This window comes from Octopus bimaculoides, chromosome 3 (genome assembly GCF_001194135.2).
Source record: "Octopus bimaculoides isolate UCB-OBI-ISO-001 chromosome 3, ASM119413v2, whole genome shotgun sequence".
NCBI lineage: Eukaryota > Metazoa > Mollusca > Cephalopoda > Octopoda > Octopodidae > Octopus > Octopus bimaculoides.
In genome coordinates, this window is record NC_068983.1 from 121,194,905 (window position 1) to 121,213,102 (window position 18,198).

Here is an 18,198-nt window from a genome sequence, read left to right on the forward strand (position 1 = left end):
GCCTCACAGAAGTACTTCACAACTACACCAGTGAAGATGACTCAATAATAAAAAGCAAAAGTGAATACTGTCCTATAAAAGGCAGAAATAAAGCACTTGATGCTTTTTGTGAACACATTATCAATTTTCCTTTTAATACCCTACAAAATCAATGAATTAAATCCAACCTTAACGCAAATGAATGGAAAGACCTAATCAAGTTAAAAAATGATATAAACCTCACCATTAAAGAAGCTGACAAAGGAAATACGGTAGTGGTGATGGACACAGAGCACTACAAAAATTTAATACTCTCCATGTTGGAAAATAATATTTACTATGAGAAGATAGTACAACACAACCACAGAAGACACTTAAAAACTTATCCTCCTTACTTCAAATACATGGAAAGGGCCTCACTAAAAATGAAATTGACTATTTATCCAATTTTAAATACATACCTAGTCTATTCTATGGATTACCTAAAATACACAAAAACCTACATATTTGTAAAGCTTGCAAAGTTTCTCCAAGCCTATGCATTAATGTTCCTCCTCCTACTGACCTCAAACTTAGAACCATTATTGCTGGCCCTGCTTGTGAAACCCACCATTTGAGCAACTTCCTTGACATAATACTCAAACCATTTCTAAAATATGTGAAAAGCTTCATCAGGGATGATTTAGACATGCTTAACCACCTCTTGAAGACAATAAACGAAGGAACCCTGTTAGTATCATTCGATGTGGTGAATCTGTACACCAATATCCCACACAATTATTGTATAGAAGCAATCACCTTCTGGCTAGAAAAAATTCTTAAAAATACTCACTTACATATCCACACATAACCCTAGAAACAATGAAGCCTTCAACATTATCATCCAAAATCTACCCATCCTCACAGAACATAAAACGATGAACAAAATTTTAGGCTCACACAAAATTATCAAAAGCAAAATGCAACTGAAATCATGGAAAAAAATATTAACCAGCACAAGACTATATCCATTAACAACGGAACCAAAAGTGAAAAAATGTGGTTGACCTAACTGTGGTACATGCCCCCACCTTCTGGAGGGTTCAGAATTCCACTTTAAACAAGGTGAAATATTTAAGATTAAATCAAATTTCACCTGTGCCTCAGAAAACCTAATATATACCATTATATGCTTAGGGTGTGGTAATCATTATATTGGCCAAACAGGAATATCACTCCACTGAAGAACCATTCTCCCCAAAGAACAAATCCACCACCCACAATACAGACAGATACAAGTCAGTGAACACATAGAAAGGTGTGCTAGAAACCTTAATCCTAATTTCCTAATTTTCCCCTTCTATCAATGTTCACAGAACACCTCAGTAGAGCAAAGAATGAACAAAGAGGCAACTTTCATCAATAAATATCTTCCGCAACTCAATATGAACGCATAACTTAATACAGAACACTACTGACGTTTCAATTAATACCACTAACCCCCTAACACACCATTCACATTGCAGATTTATATCTACCCTAATTGCACCAAATCCAGAACTACTTACCTCCCCTACACAATCTTTTTACTCAAGGACTAGTAGACCCAACACCATTCGGTAATTGGTGCACATTCAAAGTGATCAGTAATTTTACAAAACTCATATGCCTTTGAATCTCTTTAACAATTCACAATTATGACTTTTATTACTTTTATTCCGACCTCAGATCATCTAATTGTGTATATGTATTGTTACTTTTCATAAAAAGCCGTTACTTTTTGTAATTTCCAGTGTGCATTTTCGCTTATTTTTCTTCTTACTTTCCCCTTACATTTCCACGTGTAGTTTCTATTTTCTTTTTGTAACATTTTTCTATTATATATATATATGTATGTATGTATACTCTCTCAACTGGCACTGAGATGTGAGAATCAACATGTATTTTCTACTCTTTGTGTGAAAAATCCTAAATGTTAAGTTTTATTTTAATTTTCATTCACCTGAAGAAAACAGTTTTTTTACATGATGAAATTAATTTGTTCATCAATAAGAGAAACATGCCTGAAACAATTGTAGTGAGCCTAAGCCCATTTGTGTCATTATACACACATACACGTACACACAGACACGCACACACACACACACATACAGACACACACACACACACACACACACACACATCCCTCTGTTTATTTTACAAGCTGTATTTCAGCTTCTATAAAATGTTAAATCTGCTCTCATTGAGTTTCTCTCACTTTTAAATCTGTTTTATTGTACTAAGTAACATGAGGTAATGTGTAGTTTTAATTGCACCAAATCAGAATGAGTTATTTACCATATTTCAGTTATTACACATACATACTTCCTGAAGAAACTCAGTTATTTTAATGCAAATTTGAAATTTTTATAGAATATTTTTATTATTCATATATTCTTTGGTATGGTCTGTATTCTTTCTCATTCATTAATTGCTAAACATAAACCCAGAGAATTTATTTAGGATATTGTTTCATTGATAAATGGCTTCACACTGTAAGAGTATTTCACTTTCTCACTGCACTAAAGTTATCATAATAGCTTTTGTACAATCAGAAATTGTTTTAGAGCAAGCTAAGAAATATGTACTAATGCTGTGTCATGTGTAATTTTTCTCAAATAAGATGATCCAAATGAAAGTAAATAAGATCCAAATGAAAGTAAATTAAGGTGTTCTTTACAATTCTCCTTTCTCCTGATAGCAATATTTGAACAAAACAAAAAAAAAATGATTAGGCTCTACATTTTGGCTCATTTCTTCAAGTAGTGACCAAATTTTCTGTAACAGATTTCCTAAAAATTGAGACCTTTCAAGCTAATGTACAAGTTTCTATATTGTTTCTTACCCTGCTCCAAGTGGTAACCAATTCTCTTCTGATGAATTCCATGACTTCAAAATGGTGATCACTTGTTCTCAGTCTCTTACAATAAATAGAAAATCATCACAGATAATTGGATGTTTTATTCAAGTTATTATCTCTATGCTGTAAAATTGTTCAGATGGATCTAACCATTTCCAGAAGAAGGCAGTATTAGAATTCTATATAATTTTTTCAATCTGAAAATATAACAACCTTTCTGTACACTTCTTCCTGTCTTCAGAATAGTGACTATGTTTAGATTTAAATTTTATAATGGGATGTCCTAATGGAGATGGAAAGGTCAATATTAGAAAATCAAAAAGCAATACCAAGTGGTCAGTGTTTGTAACTTTGGAGAACCAACCCACACTAGATTATTCATTTATCGCTAAATATTTTTTTTTTCTCTTCTGTAATAAAAAGTACATTCATGAGATGATCTCTGAACTTAATTTGCTCTAAGGTTATTGATTTCTTTTCCCTTCCAGTGAAATTGCTCCAGAAGATATGTCCAAGAGATTATCTTTTGAAGTCTGGGATTGGGACCGCACTACACGCAATGATTTCATGGGCTCGCTGTCGTTTGGTATTTCTGAACTTATCAAAAACCCAGTAGATGGTTGGTTTAAATTACTGAATCAAGAAGAAGGAGAGTATTATGGAATCCCAGTACCTGATGAACTGTCTCCAAGTATTCAGGAAATGAAGAACAAATTTGAAGTAATTATCCTTGTCTTTTCTGTTGATTTATCTTGATTAAAACATGACAGCGTGTGTGAGATATTTATATTAGTGTGGCGTAATGGATAGGAAATTTGGCTGATGATGATAGTCATGAGTTCAATTCCCAGAGGTGCATTGTGTCCTTGAGCAAGGTACTTTATTTCATGTTGCTCCAGTCCACTTAGTTGACAAAAACGAGTAGTACCTGTATTTCAAAAGGCCGGCCTTTTTCACATTTTGTGTCACACTGGATCTCCCTGAGAACTACATTAAGGGTACATGTATCTGTGAAGTGCTCAGCTGCTGACACATTAATTTCAGGAGCAGGCTGTTCCATTGATTGGATCAACTGTAGCCTTGTCATAGTAACTGATGGTATGTCAGTTAGTATGAGAAACCAAAATTTTCTTTTCACATTTTAGAAGTAAACTTGGAAGTTATTGAAATTTACTTCCAAAAATGTTTAAAATCTGGAATAGTGAGTAAAAAGCCTAAAGGGGAAGATAACAAAATCTTAAGTGATTTCAGTCATGAAAATGAACATAGTTGTGTCTAAGTTGACTTAAATCAATGAATATTTTGTTAATAGGTTAATAAGACTGCATCTTAAGTAGATTTCAGTCAAATGGCATGTAGTTGAACATGGGTGGAGCTCACTATTACAATGCACATAGGCTACTCTGATCAGTTAACTTAGGAATTTGATCTCCTTTCCTTGTTACAATTATTTCACTAAAATTGATTGTGCCCTAGCAAAGGCATGAATTTTACAACCTCTTTTTTCTTCTCTTCATTACATATGAGATGGCATTCGGATGTCATCATCGTTTTAACCTCTTTCATTGCCATATTTCTTGCAAAATACACTGTTTGTCTGTCAATTTAAGGGATTTAGTAAAATAACTGTCATTATTAAACTGATGTATAAAACATGAAAAAAGTTTCTTGAATAAAATCATGATGGAATGTTTTAACTGAAATTTGAAAACTTCAGAAGTAGAGATCTTTGTATCATAAAACCAGTGCAAACTCTGGCAGATTGTTTTCAATAAATATGATATTTGTGTGTCACTTCTTTCTAAATTAGAAACATAGTAGAGACAAAAAAAAAACATGATCGGACTAGATGTTATGTAGTCAGAGTACTACCCTATACTTCATACAGCATGCCCATACTTTCACATTGAACTGCACACAGCAATCAACTGCATGTCAGAGTGTGATCTTCAAATATACACAATATATCTGACATGTGTGAATCACACCCTTGTCATTTTAGTAACAGCCTGATTTACCATTGGTCTGCTAGGTCAGAGCTGGATGTGTGTGTGTGTGTGTGTGTTTGAGTACAGCTGTATGTATGTAATGTATAACATAGCTAATTAATGTTTGAAATTTAATGCTGATCCCTTGCTGAAAATGTTAAACTAATATTGAGGGGCTTTCAAAAAAATGTTTGAAGCCAAGTACTAAACCAATGATTCAATTTTTGATTGCATATTTTTCACAAAATGCTTTATTTTATATACCGACCAGTTTAATTTCTAATTATTTAGAAACAACAAATTGCTGAGCGCAATCTTCCATCATCTTTGAATGATCAAAACATGAGCAAACAAGACCTCGTTCGTGCTAGTGATTTCAATTTTATGACAGTGCTTGGCAAAGGCAGTTTTGGAAAGGTAAACAAATGCTAAATGTTTCATATTTCACCAATGTCAGTTTTTTGGGGGTTTTTTTGTTAATTGCAGGTAAGACTAAAACTGAGGTTGATTCTTCTCTCTCTTCTTCATTGATCTTTCTCTCTTTCTCTATCATTTTTTCTCTCTTCTGTTCAAACCTAGAGTGGGATGGCCAGCTCCAACAAGTTTAAAATGCCTGAGATATGCCTTATGTCATAACAACACCCCTACAATTCTATCAGGAGTTGTGGGCCCAAGAAAGAAGGAAGAAAGGAAAGCCTTAATACCACTAAATTTTCAGTACTGACTCCGGTATCTACAAGTATTAAAAACATTATTTCAGAACTTTTAAGATGAGAGTTTTCAGTAGGATATCATTTCATGTTATATGCCATACATCAAGTTTATCAAATGGTACTCTGTGTCAAGCATATGTATAATATTTATAAGATTGATATGCTTAAATCCTATTTGGTTTTTCTGCAAAAATATTATAATATTGGAGTTATAACAGGAAATATTTTTGGAAACTACATATTAACATCTTTGCAAGCAATTTTCAGCAGCTTATTGCTTCTCTCAACAGGTTGTAGCTGTCATGGGACTTGCTAAAGATAGCTTCATTCTACCGTTAATAATCTGTATTGAACAGTGATAGGTAGACCAAACAAATTTTCATGCAATAAAATCATATCTAATGTCAGCAATTCCGCTAAGTAGCTCTATATTTAATTTATGTATATTTTATTAATTCAATTAAACCACATTTAGTTTAACTGCAAAAATATAAATTTTTTTTATTATTATACTCTTAAAGAAACTGCTTGTTTGTCTGTTTGAATTTTGTACATGTTTTATTTGTACATGTGTTGTTCTTTGTCCAAATAGTAAGGGAAGAATTCATTATCCTTCTACATTCCTGGAACTGGTATTGTTAGAATTTGTTTGTGATTAATACAGTTAAATTTTAGTTCCAGATGCTGTAAGTTATTGGGGAAGGCAACATGTAATGATGACAGTAGTGACGGGATTCTTGCAGAAAGGTATGATTTTAGGGAATATGATTGGTCAAGATAATGTGGCTGCAATAAAATGAGTAAAGTGTGTATATTTAAATAGAGACAACATGAAGCAAGGTAGTTTGGCATAATCCACAATAGTGGTGCAATTGATGACAAGAACACAGTCTGTTGGGGAATCTATGATTTAAGATGATTTTAAAAAGTAGTGGTGGTTTTATGAATAAATTGGCTACTGTTTTACAGTGTTGGGAGACAAATTCATTGCAGCAGTTGAAGTGGAGGTGGTAGTAGGGGTGATGGTGGTGGCAGTGGTGGTGATGGAAATGTCTAACTCAGTGTAAAACTTCAAATGAGCTCTTGGCTAACCTATCTTTTATCACTGTTCCATTTCCTTCCCACACAATTTTCTCAATGTTGAGAGTGCAAGCTTTGCAGACTAGGTAACTAGACATAATTAGATATTGAATGTGTAATAATCATGTTGGTGTTGTTATCAGCTGATCAGGAATATGGTAGCAGTGGAGGTGGGGCGGGCAGTAAGTTTCAGTTTTAGCGCAAAACAGTGTTAACAACCTCTCATCTTTCTCTTCTCTTCTGAATTTTTTTTTTCTTAGCATCTGATCTAATTACATTCTTTCTGGCATCGGCTGGTCTATTTGATAAATTATGAATTGATTTCAGGTTAAAATTGTTTAGCCTTGAAAGAAAAAGAAAAAAGTTAAATCCTTTGCATTAATGGAATTTGTAATAATAGATGGACCAGACTCTCACAAAATAAGAGATAACCTTTCATTGTTTCAATTTGTTGACATCATTTTCCATTGTCGAGATTTGAGATTATAATATAGACTTAAATTATGATTAAGCAAAGTTAAATTGTAATATAGCAGAATTAAATTGACATTTAGCCGAGTTAAATTGTAATATAGTATCTTTTCCCCCATCTTTATCTAGGTGTGCTGATATAGTTTCTGCTAAAAGTTTAGCGTAATAATAAAATTAGTGTACCAGTTTCAAACTTCACCAGAAGAGGCTGGTTCATTAGATAGCTAAACACCAATACATTGTACTGCTCTAATGACTGCCAATTCATGGTGTTATAAATTACTAACTCCCACACTCAAAAGAAACAATGGTAATCTCCTCTTACTCTGTATGAAACATTAAGTCTGCACATTTTCGATTTTCCTTTTAATCCAACCAGAGCTATAGCAGGTTTTAAATGAAATAGAGAACCATCAAACTTCATCTTCAACCTTTGCTTGAGCAATTCTTTCTCTCCGATGCACTTGCCCTCATTTACACTGAAGACTTTGCTGAATCCCTCTGAAACTTTGTGTATCCACAACCCTACCAATGTTTTTTTTTACTTTTGGCACCGACCTGCTGATAATCAGACTAAACGTCAAACACCTTATTGAGTCAATAGGCCAGCAATGATCATGCTAATAGTTCCTTTCCTACTGACTAAATAACATTGATTTCTAACTGAAGCACAATTTTGAGGTAAGTATAGAGGTGATTAAACTTGCCTCCAGTAGATGACTGGTATGTTGCTTAATCAGCTCCAGAGAAAAGAAAAGCAAATTAGATCCTGGTAGGGACTGAATTCAGAATATAAAAGGATGTATCTAAGTAACTGAAGCTATTAAGTGTGACGCTTCACTGGTTCTGCCAGACACCAAATTCATGAAATAACATTGGTTCTTAATATAGGCACTAGGGCTTGAATTTGATGGTATTTGAAGTCATCAAAATTGATTACATATCAATTATAGTAACCCCAGCTCTTGACATGGGGCTAAACTACTGCAATTCTATTGATCTGTTTATGAATGTTGATGTTATCTATTTGCTTGTTTATTTCAATTTAGGTTGTTTTAGCAGAACGGAAGAGCACAGATGAGTTATACGCCATAAAAATTCTAAAGAAAGATGTCATCATTCAGGATGATGATGTCGAATGTACAATGATAGAGAAGAGAGTTCTGGCTCTTGCAAATAAACCTCCATTCCTTGTCCAACTGCATTCTTGTTTCCAAACTATGGTTAGTTCACATTTCCCATTTTTGTTACTTGGATTTATTTGCAGAATAAATAATTGAGAAAATCTGATATGACTGCATGGTAACAAGATATAAGTTTTGAATGTAGGAGTTTGTAGAAAATAGAGAGAAATGAGTGAGAACAATGTAATCTGTTAGATGTATCATATTAGCCTACATGACAGGCATAAGTCAAACCAGCTGTGATAGTCGCTGGATATTAGAAGTATCAGTTGATGTATGTAGGACAGATGAATGTATATTGGTATGGACTAATGAATGGACAATGTAAGTCCTCAATGAAAATATGCTGTGGAATGTCAGTGGAAACTTTCAACTTGCTGTGGTATATTAAAATTTGCCCTTGAGCTAAGTTCATCGTAGAAGTGACATTAACTTTCAGAATCATTGAGCTAATTTTCAAAATTATTATTTCCTTTCCACATGAAACTTCAGAGTGGACTTTGCATTCATTTTGTAAATATCTGTGTGCATTGTGATATACATATAATATATATACATGTATTGCAAGATACATATATTATGAATATTCCTATATTATATCATACATATATTACATTATTATACATATATCAAAATGTACATATAAGACATGGCATAGCTGTATGGTTAAGAAGTTTGTTTCCTAATCACATGATATTGGGTTCAGTCCCAATGTGTGGAACGGTGAGTAAGTGTCTTCAACTATAGTCCCCTTGTGAGTGTATTTGGTAGATAGAAATTGAAAGAGGTTCATTCTCTCTCTTTCTCTCTCTCCCCTGTGTTTGTGTGTGAATCTTTGTCTTGACATCATATAATAGTTGTAAATGAGCATCACCATCATACAAGAAATGTTATTTGTCCTCAATCTTTTGTGTAAACATGCCGGTAGCACATAGAAGCACCCATTTCACTCTCAGAGTGGTTGGCATAAGGAAGGCCATCCAGCCATAGAAAATCATGCCAAATCAGACTGCAGTCTGGTGCAGCCTTCCAGCATGCCAGCCCAGTGAAACCATCCAACTCATGCCAACATGGACAACAGATGTTAAATGATGATGATGTCTGGTTATGGGGAAGTATAACTGTGAATAAGGGAGCAGGAAGAGCATATGACCATAGAAAATCTACCTCTTAGAAAATCCTGTCTTATCCATGCAAGTGGATATTAAAATGAAAGCTAATGATGATCAGTATATGTTGCTGCTTCATGTAGAAATCTAGGCAAGCAGGGTCACAATCACTATTGTGATAACAAAGACGAACAATGGTTTAAAATTTTTGGAGCCATTCATTTTCTACTAGTACATAACAATGTGCAGGTGTACCGCATGTATATACCGATGTATGGCAAGTGTACAGTAGACTACAAAATAAGAAAAATACAAAATAAGACAAACTTAAATACAAAAATTACTTGAACAGGGTTTTACTGATATTTGACTTCCTGTATACAACTTTCTTGTAACAAAGTTTGATTACTAAATACGTTCAACATATTTATTATGACTGACACACGCGGGCGAAAAGTACCGAATGAGAAAAAAAAATGTTGGATATACTGAAACACTTTCACCCATGGATACACAATTATCTACATATCATTATGTGTCTCAGGTTAATGTAACGAAAACAACTAGATATATTTAAATTATCTTACAAAAACTTTGTCGGCTCATCATTCTAGAAGCAGCAGAAAATTAGTCACACTGGTACAAAGTCACGCCCGCAGTAACATAAAATAACCAAAGAAGAACATTCAGGGATGACAGCGGGTTTTCTGAGATACAGACAGACACAAAAGGGACTCCGCCCTTTTTCTGAAAACCAAACAACCTCAATCTCAGTTGTGAAAACTAACACTAAATAGTAATACAGTAGACTTATCGTTGGAGATAACAGTATACAAACTCAATGAGTGAGGCACACTAGATGAGTTTTTTACCACAATATGATAATTACAAGCAAGTAACTGGTTTGACATGATTACTTTCCTCCACAATGACCTTTATCAAACTAACACTAGAGAAATTGGCTTCAATGCACAATTGAAGGTTATTTCATTTATTCTTTGCTTTTTCATGAAGAATAGCCTTGGTTGTTGTAGATTTCCTATGGTTCACTTGCTGGCTTACTATTTTTCCATTCATAAGATTGAAAAGGAAGTATCTACACAACTTAGAACAAATACAAGATATTTTTGATTGAAAGTATTAGTTTGTTTTTGTTTTTTTTTCTTTTAGTGGGAGGTGGGAGGGCCAATGCCAGTGCTTATGTCCTTCACCGTTAAACATTGGCAAACAAACATAAATCATAATCATTCAGTGAATGAACATATTTCCATGCTTGCATGGGATCAGATGGAGATTTTTATGGCAGATTTTCTGTAGCAAAATGCCTTACCTGTTACCAACGCTCATTTGTTTCCAAGTAAGATAATATTTCCCCATGGTCAGACAAGTTTTTCTCTGTGAACTAGAGACAAACAACAGCATCAAGCAAGCACTTTAAACCTGGAGACCCTGCAATAAGGTCATGGATGGTGAATGGGCCATTTGAAGAAAGTCAGAGTTGTGATGAGTTGCATCCATGATTTTTGATCTTACATATGAAATAAACTGCTTTGAGACCCAGGTTTGTAATCAAACCTGGATCTTCAGTTTGACAGGAAGGTATATTTAGTATGCTACAAAGGATGCCACCAATTCCTTTTTGAGATTATCATCATTTCTCAGGCTGCTTCTGTTTTATGTATCTTTTGACAGGATCGGTTGTATTTTGTGATGGAGTATGTTAATGGTGGTGATCTTATGTACCGAATCCAACAGGAGGGCAAGTTCAAAGAACCTGTGGCAGTGTAAGTACACTTCAGTTTCTTTTTGTTTTGGGATTTTTTTAATATAATATTTTAATGTTACTGCAATACATCTGTGTATATGGTCACTGTATTGTGCTGTAAACTCTTGCTATAATGCAATGTTTTATTTCTGTATTCTACTGTTATGTTACAATGATATTATTGTTACTTTAATGTGACTGTAGTGTTATGTTATTGTATTGTGTTGTTATACCATTATTGTACTACAAAAATTTGTTACAGTAGTGTTGTGTTACCATGTTAATAGTCTTACTGTAAGATTGTGTCACTCCGTATTGCTGCTACATTGTATTGCTATAATACTTCTGAGGAAGGATAATAAAGTTAAGACTCCACTACCTAGAACAAAGGTGGGAAAGACATGCAAACTTTGGCATTGAAAGTTACAACAAACACCAGAAAAGGGCATCACAGCATAGTTGCAAAGATCACAACATTGCTAGGACCAGACGCTGCAAAATCTTAGATTTCAAGGGCTTACAGCTCTTCAGTATCCTCCTCCAAAACTTGAGAGACCTATATCGGGTGGATGTAGGTGTCTTCAAAACTGGATCTCCTCAAGAGTTCTAGGTAAACCAACCTCATGGTAGGAAGCACAAATGAGGGCAACAACCTCAAACTTCCTCACTCACCAAATACCACATATCAGAGGAAGATTTCAAGTAATGAAAGTGTTGTAAAACTAACAGCGGTGCCCCAGCATGGCTGCAGCTTGCAAGCTAAAACTAGTAAAAGAATAAGAGTACCATACTATTACTGTTATTGTACTGTTGTTTTAAATGCATGGCTGAGTGAATAAGTAGTTCAATTCTCAATCAAATGGTCAAGAGTTTTAATTCCACTGCATGGCATCTTTGTCAAGTGTCATTTACTTTAGTCTTGAATCAACCCATGCCTTGTAAGTGAAATTGGATAGAGAGAAAAATGTATAAAAGCCTGTTGGATGAATTGTACCTGTAATTCAAAGGTCCAGCTATGTCATACTGTGTTACCTTGATTCTGTCTAAGAATTTCATTAAGTATACAAGTGTCTGTGGAATTTTCAGCCATTTTTAACCCTTGGCTGGAAGCACCTCTGGCTTTGTAGTACAAATGTCTTGTTTTCATAAGTTTTGAATTAAAATCTTCCACCAAACCTTAGTTACAGTTTATGTTCTTAACACTAACTTAATGATAACGAAGTTAATTTTACTAACTTCTTTGTTATATTTAAAACTAATTGAAAGAAACACAGAGCATCTCAAAATAAATCAGATAATGAAAGGGTTAAATATGAATTGAATGAGCTTTGTATATAGTCCAGTTGACTGAACAATTGAAAACTGTTGCGTTACAATGCTAGTACTGTTTTTTTTTTGTTGTTTTTTTTTGTAGTATCATGCATCTACTATATGCTATAAACTGTTATTATTGCTGTACAGAATTATATCATTGTACTGTTACTGTACTTACTGTATGTAATATCATGTCTTTGTTCAATAGTATCATGTTACTACTATTCTGTCATCTCAGTATCATCTCACAAAATTGTTGAATTGCTTTACTATTACTACTGACTTTACAACTTACTACTTAACATTTGCTATATTTATATCACATCCTAAAGCTCTGTCTAACTAAAATCGCTCTCTAGTGTAATGAATAGGGAATGTAAACCATAATTAAGGTACACCTATCCTCAGAAAAGTGACTTCATTTTATTTTCACACATTTTAAAATTTCCTATACTATTTCTTTCTAGTAACAGAATTATGCTCTATGTTTTAAATTCTAAGTTACTTTCTACAATATTCTAAGTTGTTTGTTATTTTATTTAGCCTTAAAATGGTGATCAAGATGATCTCATAACCCACCATTTTTTGGCCAAGACAAAAGAGCCTGTCTCTTCAAGAATATCATTTATTTTTTTTAGGTCCTGATAATTAATTCTACATTATTTTAATTAACAATAATCTTATTCTTTTACATCTTGTAAAAATGATTTCGTATTCACTGCAGCAGTATCAGTAGTTTCCATATCAAAGGAGTTAAACAAGAATGATCTGGAAGCTAAAAAGCTAAAAATATTGTTTCTTTGAGTGCTCAATTTTAAAGGCTTCTGTAATCTCTCTGGCAATCATTTATCATAATTGCTTTTGTACCAACATATTGTACATAGTCAAATAAGACATCTCTGGGTCTGTTGTTGAATAGCCACATTATAAGTTCTTCTAGACTGAGAACAAACACAATTTAATAATAGGAATGACAGTGGTCCATATGACTAGACTTTGGCATGATGCACCAATATCTTCTACATTCAACTCTTTGTGATTCATTTTTACAATATGTAACATACACTGCAGCTTTGGAATTTTTGCATAGACAAATGATGTTGTGGTTAGCTTTTGCTATTATTATATCTAAATCATCCTTACAGAAGGTGTTGGACCATTTCAACTGAAGAGCAGGCTAGCAGGAATGGTCGATAGATGGTTAAAAGAACACCATTCATCTTGTTCTTATTAGTCACTAAATATAAATATTTCTCTCTGGCAGTAAAATGACACATAATATTGTACAGTATCATCCCTGCTTTATGAGGATCATTTCTATTTTCAATCTTCATAGTCTGAATATCTCAATTTTCTAGGTTTTCATATATAAATAGTTTCCCCGTTATTATCATAGATATATTGGTGTCCATTGGAATTCATGTTTTTGAAATGATTTGTCTTGTTTGAAATAGAATATTGTAAATGAAATATTGTAAAAAAAAAAAAAAAAAAATGTTGCTAATTTGCAATTGTTTCATCTTTTAGAAAGACTGAATACTTTTTAGGACCGAGAGTAAGCTAAATTTTATGATAAAGTCCTCATGTAGATCATGTACAGTGCTGCTGACTCTTCCTTTATTTAGTGATTTCTTGTTTTATGTTGTTCTCATTTTGAATGATCATTTTTGTTTACTCTTCCCTGTTGTTGTTCTTTTTTAGATACACGCTGCCATACTATTGATATATTGACATTTTTTCCTTTCTCTTTCAGATTTTATGCAGCAGAAATTGCAATAGGTCTTTTTTACCTTCACAACGAAGGTATAGTTTACAGGTAAGATAGAAATGTTATCCATTTGTCTTGTTTCAACTGTTTGCTTTTGCAAGTCAGAAGAAATGCCACTAAGTATTTTGTCCAGCGTGGTAATGATTCTTCCAGCTCACTACCTTAATGCTGGTACTGATATTAAAGATCTAAACTAACTGGGCTACCAGTTCTTTGTTGAATAATTTCAAACTTTGCTCCTACATTTGTCATGGTGTACTACTCAAAAAATGTTTTAATCTTTACTATCTTCAGTCTACTTAGCTAAGTAGAAAGTAACTACACCAACATCATGTGAGTGTTTAATGACAAGAATAGGAATTTTACTCTTACGTACTTCGACAATTTATTTGAAAATCCTCATATTTACAGAACCATTCTATCCGTGTCACATGAGAGTAGGATCAGAATATGGATGGAAACTAGTATCTCCTTAATCATCTTTTCTCAACAGTATTTTTAAAGTCAAATCAGCTTAGTATCATATTAATTGCAGTATCAACATGCAACCTATTGTTACTGATAACCTCTTCTGTATCATCCTTTCTAGTAACTCCTTCTTCACTTCCTGTACCTCTCTCTCTCTCTCTCTCTCAACAATATCACACTGTACCTATAAGCAAATATGTAAAGTTTGGTGAACCAATTAGAAGTTGTGGTATTTATACTTTTTCCTAAGAAATTTGCTACCATGAATATATTGAGATGTCCCAAACCAGAATCAGCTTTCAAAACCAACTTGCCAATTAAATTGTTTGATTTAAATATGTTTAACACTGATATAATTTTGATAATTGCATACCATATCTCAGTGTGCAAACGTGTCTTTGCCTACTGTGTACTGAGAATACAGTGAGGAAAGACACTTTTGGTGCCCCACCACTACTCCACCACCTTAATAGGCATGACAAACCAGTGGAAATTTTGTGCTATTTCATTAATTTTATTCCTCTTTTATATCTTAAATCTATCTCATTTCAAGTTATATATTATTTCATTAAAGCTATTTTCCGATCAATATCTTTACACTATCTTGCCACATCTTTTGATTATATATGTGAAGGTTTCTTCAGTGATGATATCTTGAGGATATTTTTTAAATGTTAGATCCATATAACATTGCAGCTATATCACCACAGGATTTTGGTGATGTATCTAATAAACCTGATATGAATACACGTTGATACTATCGACAAAACTCCCTAAATAATATATTTATTAATCTTTCTTGTTTGCTGTTTTAACTATCTTCAAATCTGGAATCCACTCTGTGTTAGTGAGGATTTATATGCACTCAAAGGTGTGATGCTAGATATTGTTTAGCTCCAGCTCAGCCCTGATTCGGCAGACCTCTGATGAAAGATGTTCCAGCTGCAATTAGTTTCTTTTTTATTCACTCATAACCTATCTGTGGTTGTCTTATCCAATGTATCTTTCATTTCATATATTGTTGTTGTTGGCACTCCGTCGCTTACGACGTCGTGGGTTCCAGTTGACCTGATCAACGGAACAGCCTGCTCGTAAAATTAACGTGCAAGTGGCTGAGCACTCCACAGACACGTGTACCCTTAACGTAGTTCTCGGGGATATTCAGCGTGACACAGTGTGACAAGGCTGACCCTTTGAATTACAGGCACAACAGAAACAGGAAGTAAGAGTGAGAGAAAGTCGTGGTGAAAGAGTACAGCAGGGTTCACCACCATCCCCTGCCGGAGCCTCATGGAGCTTTAGGTGTTTTCGTTCAATAAACACTCACAACGCCCGGTCTGGGATTCGAAACCACGATCCTATGACCGCGAGTCCACTGCCCTAACCACTGGGCCATTGCGCCTCCACTTATTTCATATAATAGTTGGTTGTTATATGAGGGATATATGGCTGCTATTTCTAATAGGGTGAGCAACTGTGCAGAATGCTTTTCTATTGATTCATTGGTTATTATGTTGATGGTGTTGTGTATCCGTTAGTAAGCCTTGACTGAACAAATTTGTGATCAAGGTTTTTCCACCCATGACTGTTTTCCACAGGTAAAACTATTGCATAGAGGCTACTTTGTTGGTTCAAACAACGCATAATCATTCTGATGATATAAGATGGTGAGCTAGCAGAAATGTTTGCATGCTGGAGAAAATTCTTAGCATTTCAACCATCTTTGCATTCTGAGTTCAAATTCTGCCTTTCATCATTTTGGGGCCAATAAAATAAGTACCACTTGGACACTGAAGTTTATGATTTACTCCACCACCACCACCACCACTCCTAAAATTACTGGCATTGTGCCAAAGTTCTGAAACTATTATCATTCTAATTATACTGTCTCTAACAACTCTATTTGCATTTTATAAATCCTGTTTGAAACAAGTCACAGACTAAAGATAGAAAAACTATTTTAGACAAGGCTCTTACTTCTGAAACAATGAATATAAGAAAGTAGCTATTTAATAATTAATTTTCTTTTTTTCTCTTTCTAAACTAGGGATTTAAAACTGGACAATGTGATGTTGGACTGTGAAGGCCATATCAAGATAGCAGATTTTGGCATGTGCAAAGAGGGAATTATTCTGGACAAAACTACCAGAACCTTTTGTGGCACACCTGACTATATAGCACCTGAGGTAGGAGAGCTTTTCTTTGTCTGTTTGAACTAAAGAGAACACACCTCTTTTATGTCATCCTTACTGAAATATATAACAACTCATAGTTTATATCATACTAAGTTAAAAGTAGGGACTATCTCTACTCCATGTTACTCTACATGAATTATAGGGGCTCACTCTTGGTTTATGTCACTCTAACTGAAATTTTTATATGATTTAATCAGAGGAGTAAGTGCTGTGACCATGACATTAAAGAAGGTCTCTGAGAATAGGGCAATAAAGAAACACACTTTAAACCTTTCTTTACCAAATTCCTGTTAAATTACACTGCCTTTCAACTGGTGTCTGGAACATAAATTAATATGAATTTTTTATGGAAGGTTTTAGTTTAGTTCACTTAAAAATATGAAATTTGTACCATAGTTGCATGGGTGATCTTGGGTAGTTCTGTATTAAAAGGGTTAAGAGTTATCTTCTGACTAAAGTCCTAGTCTGAATATTTGCAACAAGTCCAAGTAGAATGTTAAGCCCAAGCAACAAATTTCATATATGGCAACAACTTTTGATTTATATCACCCTAACTGTAATACAGAGACCATTCTTAGATTTTGTTACTCTAACTGAAATATAGCACTAGTCCTGCTTTATATCATCCTAACTGAAACATAAGGGCTACACACTCAAATACATCTTCTGTCTTGATCTTAATATATATTTAGCTACCTTTACACTAATAGCATATATCCTTAGTTTCCTAGTACAGCAATCCAGATTATATTTTGGGGAGTTTCATAATACATCTCATGAAAATGCCAACCATGATATTAAATGAACACTGCCTGGAGAAGTTGGCTTAATCAACCTAACTTGCAATAGATGTTAGTACAACAATTATCTGATATACACATTGCTTCAACAAATAAAACAGCAACCTGGTATTGGTATCAGTCTTTTGCATTGAAATTCTAGTTGGAGAAGAGGGTCAGTACCTATCACTTTTACAGGTGAGTTTGATTTAACAATTGTTGTTCAAGGTAAAATTGATGTTCAAAAAAATATCTAAATAATTTAGCATTCTTACAAAATTTTTTGATGGCTATATTTCAGTTTATGACTAAAGTACATTTACATTTTCTGTTTTATTTCTTCTAATTCTCCATTGATTGACATCATTTCAGATTGTATTGTATCAACCATATGGGAAATCAGTTGACTGGTGGGCTTATGGTGTATTGTTATATGAAATGTTAGCAGGACAGGTAAATGTGCTTGCATACTCTTTCTATAAATTGAAAATATTTCTTTATATATAT

General features: G+C 33.8%; 1 protein-coding gene across 2 annotated transcripts in view; it reads left to right on the plus strand.

Moving 5' to 3' along the window:
* The window catches only part of LOC106874285 (calcium-dependent protein kinase C), a 344,185-nt gene that overhangs the window by 263,156 nt on the left and 62,831 nt on the right, over positions 1 to 18,198 (plus strand). For both annotated transcript variants that reach the window (XM_052966508.1, XM_052966507.1), the window contains exons 7-13: positions 3,346 to 3,577; positions 5,137 to 5,262; positions 8,159 to 8,332; positions 11,095 to 11,186; positions 14,235 to 14,297; positions 16,765 to 16,903; positions 18,064 to 18,144. In XM_052966508.1, coding sequence (XP_052822468.1) covers positions 3,346 to 3,577; positions 5,137 to 5,262; positions 8,159 to 8,332; positions 11,095 to 11,186; positions 14,235 to 14,297; positions 16,765 to 16,903; positions 18,064 to 18,144 — 907 coding nt within the window. The remainder of the gene's footprint in view (positions 1 to 3,345; positions 3,578 to 5,136; positions 5,263 to 8,158; positions 8,333 to 11,094; positions 11,187 to 14,234; positions 14,298 to 16,764; positions 16,904 to 18,063; positions 18,145 to 18,198) is intronic.